This window comes from Harpia harpyja, chromosome 13 (genome assembly GCF_026419915.1).
Source record: "Harpia harpyja isolate bHarHar1 chromosome 13, bHarHar1 primary haplotype, whole genome shotgun sequence".
Classification (NCBI taxonomy): domain Eukaryota; kingdom Metazoa; phylum Chordata; class Aves; order Accipitriformes; family Accipitridae; genus Harpia; species Harpia harpyja.
Window position 1 is genome coordinate 30953921 of NC_068952.1, and position 7295 is coordinate 30961215.

Below are 7295 nucleotides of genomic sequence, written 5' to 3' on the forward strand. Positions count from 1 at the left end.
AAATTTCTAGCCAGAGCAAAGCCCTGTTTGTCATCCAAGTTTTGCTACACTGGAATTAACTCAGTAGCACCTGCATACTGACTTATGAAGAAAACCTCATCTCAGTTTATGGCGTACTAGAGTGCTTTTCACCATGTAACAGTGGAACGAATCTCTTCCACTGGAACGTGAATTACTTCTAATGCCATCCACATTTTTACATTTATTGAGTTTTTCTCTGGACTAAGTCTGATCCTTGGGGTTGCCTTCATTAGGTGTCACACTGTTCAGCTAGCTTGGCAGAACAGACTAACAAGCTTCAGTCCTGCTTCAGGCTGGGAGCCCTGCCTCCTGAGGTCTGGCAGATAAAACTTTGGCAATTTAAAACGTCACTGCCCCCACCTTACTGATGTGCTGGATATTACTGCCCTGGTGGCAGGAGTGGCAGGCCTGGACGGGTGCTGACGCCTTGCCTGCCCTTTGCCACTGTACTGCGCATTAGCCAAGCAGGGGATCAGCTCTCTGGTGTGGGCACAAGCTTCGCCTGCTGTGGAGGCAGCCTCCAGCTATGAGGAGGGGCAGGCAGCCAGGTGATTAGTTTTAAACTACCATGGCTTAAATTCCCCAAGCTCAGGAGTCAGAGCCCTCTGAACACTCCTATTCCTTAAACCTGCCAGGCCCTTTAACCATGAGGGTACAGTAGCGCCAGAGAGCACTGGGGAGGCTTCTGAAGGCAGAATGTGGTGCAGTTACCAGATTTTAGCTGTATGCTTCCTACAACAGGCAAAATCTTGGCTAGAGCCTTGTAGCACTCACACATGCTACTTGAGCAGTCTGATCAAATTCTCTTGTTAACATAGGCAGCTCTTGATCCTCAGCTCCACAATAGCTCACAGGTCCACCCGAAAGCAGTGCTGCTCATCTCACAGCACTTGGAGAAATGTAGGTGCCTGCTTTTGGGTATGTCGTTGTACCTCTGCGACACGTCTGAGTGTTGAAAAGCACTTGTGGAGGGGAGGAAGAGACTCCAATACACTGATGCAAAACCCTCAGAATCTTTTACACCTTGTTGTTGTTGATGATGTTACAGAGCTGCTTATAACCAACCCAAGCCATAGCAGATCACAGATAATGTCATTCAAACTTTCATACATGCTACAGTAATATAATTCAAACCTGCTTCAAAGCAGGAAAGAACAGAGGAGAATTCACAAAGCCCAAGGAGAATCCACCATTCAAAGAGGTGTTTAGCATTTCTCTCTAAGGAAGTACTAAGTTACAGATCCACTAGATGGCAACTGGACGTACATACACAGCCACACCGGACAAGTTAGTGTTATGGTGTTATCTTGTCTTTGTGATGTGTCAGGGCTAGATGCTTTCAGAAGCAGCTTGTCCCTCTCTGCTCAAGGACTCTGTGCTTTACATCTCATTTTTCTTCTTGCAGCTGTTACTAGAAAGCTTTGGAAGCGTGATTTTTAGCATGCAGCATTCAGCTGTGTAAAGGCAGCTGGTCAGGGAGGGATTCTCTAGTTTTTAAATACAATCACACATAAAATATTGATGTTTATTTGTCTGCTTTTTTTTTTTAATTCTGTAAGAGGCAGGGTGGTCCTGTGATCAGCTCAATGCATTTGTGCCCCAAAAATGTGGAACCAGTTATCATTTGGACCACAGTCTTCCTCATGAAATTGTGTTCAAAATGTTGCATGCATTCTTTGCATCTTGGATTTTTGCAGCTGCCATAATTATTTCTACCTCATTTTATCTTGACTGGGAAATTCAGATTTTGAGTTCTTCAGAGCAGGCTTGTGTTTTTCTGAGGTGGTCATATTTGGCTTAGCACAGGGAGACTTGCATATCCATACAGACCTATATGATTTCAATGATGAATAGCTACCGAACAAGAACAATTTGAGGAAATGTACTTTTTCTAAATCTTCAGGCCTTTTCTCTAACACTGATAAAGACCTTTTTCTGACCAACGTGAGCATGAATGAAACAGAACAGTCTAAGAAAAAGGCCTTACATTAGAGCCCATTCATCACTCTCCCCCTGCTTCCCTACCCATCTTCCAAAAAATGCAGGAAATTGGGATGAAAAAGTGCAAGAAACAGGGTAAGCAGTGAAAACTGAACATGTAAAATGAATTGGCAGGCAAAGCAGGCAAATTTTAGGATGGACAACTCACATATGCTAGAAAGTCTATGAAAGAAGCACCCCCTCACTTGGTCAGGAAGCAAAGCCCTCAGTCATTTGCTCAGTCATTAGCTGACTCACTTCTCCCCTGCGGCAGTATCGCACATTCAGGCTTCAGCAATACTTCTGGGACAAACCAAATTGTTTGTCCCTTTCCAAAAAGTTCCTACCAGCTTATTTCAGACTCTCTTCATATACTGGAATTCTGTCTTTCACAGGAGCTCCCTCGTTCCTACTGAAACTAAAACTACAGTATCTTCAAATTTTGGACACCCTGTACCCTCCTGCACAGTGAAAATAATTCCCATACTAAACGACCTTGTGGCTATGAAACAAGTTTTTTAATGTCTTCAGGTGGAATGGGACAATGTGAAGGACATACTGTTTCTTTGCTGCTTTTACACTAACTTCTTCTGAGCCAGACTCTATATGATTAGGTCCACAAAAGCTGGGATCACTTCAGTATAGAGGCAATGGATATATCAGAATTCAGTTACACAGCTGCAAACCTGGGACTTTGGAAGAGGCTATGAATGTGGCAATGAAACTGGACTAGATAAGATACGCAACTCCAAGTTTGTGCTTTAATGTTCAGGGACTTACGGGACCCCTATGAGTGTAGTCTTTGGACATTTAAGCAGGTGAAAGCAGAGTAACAATTCCCTTTGGTCCTTCCATTTCTGTTTCGGTAGGGTTCTCTGAGTACTCCATTCTTTACACAAAATTGCTCTACCAGTTCATTAATTATGTGCATGTGAGAAAAGCTTCTGAGCGAAGGAGAGAGGAAGGAATAAATTCCACATTTGGGTCTGAAACTGGGTATTTCAATGCAAGAGCAAGTGCAGGTGCTATGCAGACACACATTAGATATCCCTTTCTCTCTGCCTCCAGAAAATGTAACATATTACATTGTTAGTTAGCATGTGCTAACTAAAGCTTGGCTTTGTGCTCACTCTTAGATCTCACAGACATTAGAGCTGTAACTGATCACCAGGCTCACTGGGAATTCTTCTTCTTCGGTTCACCCTCTTATCAGGTGTTCATTTTTCTCTTTAACAGCTGCTGTAGGATCTTATGGTTATGAAAAGAAACCACCTCTCTCTGGAAGCGGGGCTGCTGACGTCTGTATGGAGCCATGCTTTTGTACTTTGTGTGCAGTGAGAGGGGACACAGAAAGCAGAGCCCTGGTGCAGCAGGTTCCCTCTTCTCTACACACAATGGATCACAGATCTTTCTACTGGATCTACTGGGCAGAAACCAACAAGACCCACAGGGGTGTGTGGAAGAATTGGTCCACTTCCTGAACAGCTCTGGGAAGCCCCACACTGACCACAACTCCAAAGACACACTCCGTGATCTCCACACATCCTTCTGCCTCCTGCGGGCTTCGTTCCTGTGCTGCACGTTAATTCTATGCTGTTTCTTTACACTTCTAGTTATTCTTCTGTTCCTTCATCTTCTTAAATACATGTCTCACCAGACTGAGTTATGGCATTGTGTCAGTTCTGTGGCACACGTCCTCCTCCACTCACGCTTCCCCAGTCTGTCACCCCACCTCTACTCAAAAGAACTTAAGCTGGACCCAGCTTTGTAAGCACACCCCTGGGCTTACCTGCCCTGATGCAGAGGTCTGCTTGCGAGGAGGAGCTATATCCAAACCATTCCAGTGTAGACTCAAGTCCTCTTTCCAAGTTCAGCGCTCTTGCTGAGAACCCCTCAAATCAAAGATTTTGCCTTCTCTGTGCAATTAAATTCATAGTGCCACATGGGGGATCTTGTCCTGTGGCTAAAGCTCATCACTGCCAGATCAAGAGAAAAGGACAGCTCAGCAGCACTAACGACTTCAGCCACTGGAAATTCTGTCCTGGAAAGGCTGGTTGAAAATCATGACATATGCATACATAGTGCACACACACTTTAATAATAAAGATGTTCCTTTTCAAAATGATCTTAGGAAACAGTCATTGATTTTACCTTGAAAAAGCAGCCAAACCCATAACTCCTAAGCCATAACTCATAAACCTTAGTAACTTCCAGTTGCCCATAGCCTGGTAGATCAAATAAAATGAAAATGACTATATATTAAAGGGATGAGCAAAGCAAATGAGTAATGAGGATCAATTCCAGCCATCCGCTGAGATGATTTATATACACAACAACCAGCCTTGAGTTACCTTTACTCCTTGCTGAGCTGTGTTTGGCTGCAAAGCCGTCTTGACAGCTGAAGTAAAAGCAGGTGAACGAGCAATCCAAGAGACAGGGAATCTGTCTCCTCATATTTGGCAAATAGGTGGACCTGAAGTCTGCTTGGAAACCCTTGAAATCACGACCATGCCTTGGAGACAAAAACAGAGTTAAAACCTCCCAAGTCATTCAGAAAATAAGCAATCTGGTAGCCTGAGGAGATGAAAAATGTCAGGTGTGGTGGTTTTTTTTCTAAACCCAAAGAAATAGTCTGAAAGCAGTTTGTAAGTACAAAGACTGTAACTGACCTTCTGGACTGGCCATCTGGAAAGGGAAGACAGACGGAGACAGTCCAGCCTTGAGCTGCACCCTGCAACCACCCCGTAGGGTAGTCAAAGACCTCTCACTGAGGCTTTATGTCGTCTTGCATGCAAAATGCCTCGCAGTTTGGATAACTTTCATCAAAGAAAGCAAAGAGTAGAAAGGATGCTGCTAGGACCGACTGGGGGGGCCGGCGGGGCGGGGCGGGGCCTGCGCCGGCCCCCATAAGAGGCGGGGGGCAGCAGCGGCAGCAGCCGGAGCAGCCCCGGCGGCGGCGGGAGGGAGGAGGAGGAGGATGATGCAGGCGATGCCCGGGGCGCAGGCGGCCAGGCCGTTCAAGCTGAGGAAGAGTTTCGGTAGGGACGGCGGGTGCGCGGAGGGGCTGCGCGGCGGCGGGCTGCGCGCACGCTTAACGCTTCTCCTCTTTCCCGCGTAGCCACCCGGCTGGAAGAAGTAGCAGGAATCCGGGCGAAGTTCCCCACAAAAATCCCGGTAAATCGCTGTTTTGCTCTCGGAGGTTATTGCCGCTATTTAAAAAGAAGCGTTGGGATCCTCTCTAAAGCGGCGGAGGGTGGGGGGAAGGATGTTCCAAACCCTGGGTGGTTTAGGTTTTGCTAAGTGTGACTCTAATTGAAACAGGTAATTGTTGAGAGATACCATAAAGAGAAATACCTTCCTCTCTTGGACAAAACCAAGTTTCTTGTTCCTGAGGAGCTGACCATGACACAGTTCATAACCATCATCAGGTAGGCAGTGAGCACCTGTGGGTCTGTGCTGCAGCTGGGGCTTGCTGCTGCTCTCTAAGCCGGTATTTTCTAGTGCTGTGCTGGAACATCTTGCTTTCTTTGGTGGGGAGGAGGATAAAGGTATTAGTAATGGCTTCCCTCTCTTGCAAGGGTTTAAAGAAAATCAACAGATGTTTTTGCAGGTTCATTTGGGGAAAAACTGTGGTCTATGCTTTTTGGATTCATAAAGTCTTCTTCTCTCTTCCCCCAACTGTAGCGAGTAAAGACTGTATCAGGCTCCTTTCTGCTTTCATCCTGCTCGATGAACTTGGTACCGGGGCAATGTGGTTCTGTTCTGCTTATAGCTGTTACTGCCTTGCTCTCTTACTGCACCTTGCTGAATTTGCTCAAGTTCAAAGCAACTCTTTGGTGTGAGTGGCATGAAATGTGCTTCTATACTATTCTCTATAAAACACTACAGGGAAGAAGTCTCCCAAAGTGTTTAGTCATGTTCTCTGACAAAGTATAAAAGCTGTGTGCTTTCCAGCATGCTTTTTCAAGTATGGAAATGATCTTTCTGGAGATCTGGAGTCTGGAGAACCTCTTTAAAAGATGCTTTTGTCTCTGGGACAACTTAGGTCCTGATCCTCACATGTTTTGTCTCTGAAAAGGACTCTTCTTTTGAAGGTAGACTTTCTAATAAGTGTAACGGACCATGCTGGAATCCTTTACTACAGCTGTACTGCAGAAGCTTTTGGTTTCTACTCAGCACTTCTCCCTGGTAATTGGGAACTCAAAGCCCAGGATCAGTAGCACTCATGGTCTAACAATGTAAGCCTTTCCTCAGAGCACAAGCCTTTCAGCTTCCAAACATACAGTTAACTTCCTGCTGATGAAGACGTTAAACCACATAATGACTTTACACAGCATTTCTTGTACATAGTTCATGCAACAGTTCTGCTTAATACATTTCATAGACTAAAGTTGAAGCCTTCTTAAATTTGCTAATGCTTAATCCTCTATTTCTCCTCCCTTCTCCAATTAGAAGCAGGATGGCTCTAACTGCTACACAAGCTTTCTACCTGCTGGTGAACAACAAAAGCCTAGCCAGTATGTCCTTGACAATGGCAGAAGTGTACAGGGACTACAAAGATGAAGATGGCTTTGTGTATATGACATATGCTTCCCAGGAGATGTTTGGATGCTTTTTACCCACTGCTCAAGGGAAAACTATGGAATGCCTTCAAGAAACTTAAGGTTGGGTCCATGTGCTGTGGCAAAGCAGTTTGCTATGAATCATGCCTGTGACATGAACCTCGGAGATGCTCCTTCCAATATGAGCTTTTGAGCTCTGTAGTGGGGAGTAATGACCCAAAAGCTGGCAGGACCAGCTTAAGGCAGATATGGTGGTACACTTTTCTTAGATAATAACTTGGATATATATTTTTGTATTTGAAGACACTATGGGTTTTTTTGGAACTACACCTCTGCTTTTTTGCAATATCAATCTTTGTTATGTAACTGATTTTTAAGGTGTCCTTAAAACCTAAGCCTAAAATAAAGGAGCTTTTAAGTATTGAGTTGAATGTTAGTATTAATCTGGAGAAAGACTGTAAAAGTCTGTCTAGGAGAAGGTCCTAGAATAATTCTGAGAATTTAAGCTCAATGCCTCTTAAATGAAGCATTGCTTGCGCAGCCACTCTGAATTCCATTTTTTTTAATGGAATAACAAAGCTTAAGTCCGGTCACAAAGGAGCAAAACCATACCTATAAATGGCTCATTAAGCTAGATATCTGAGCTGCAAGACTAAGCAGACTGTACTAGTGCTAGAGCAGGGTTCAAATGCAGTGTGAAGTTTAACACCTGAATAAATTGCTGTCAGCTGT

At 44.6% G+C, this 7295-nt stretch overlaps 1 protein-coding gene across 1 annotated transcript; it reads left to right on the forward strand.

The window, feature by feature from the left end:
- Positions 1 to 4957: 4957 nt before the first annotated feature.
- MAP1LC3C (microtubule associated protein 1 light chain 3 gamma) lies at positions 4958 to 6984 on the forward strand. The gene is made up of 4 exons (XM_052806020.1): positions 4958 to 5039; positions 5120 to 5175; positions 5323 to 5429; positions 6454 to 6984. Exons 1-4 carry the CDS (start codon positions 4979 to 4981, stop codon positions 6662 to 6664), a joined length of 435 nt encoding a protein of 144 aa, XP_052661980.1. The 5' UTR covers positions 4958 to 4978; the 3' UTR covers positions 6665 to 6984.
- The last annotated feature ends 311 nt before the right edge of the window (positions 6985 to 7295 follow it).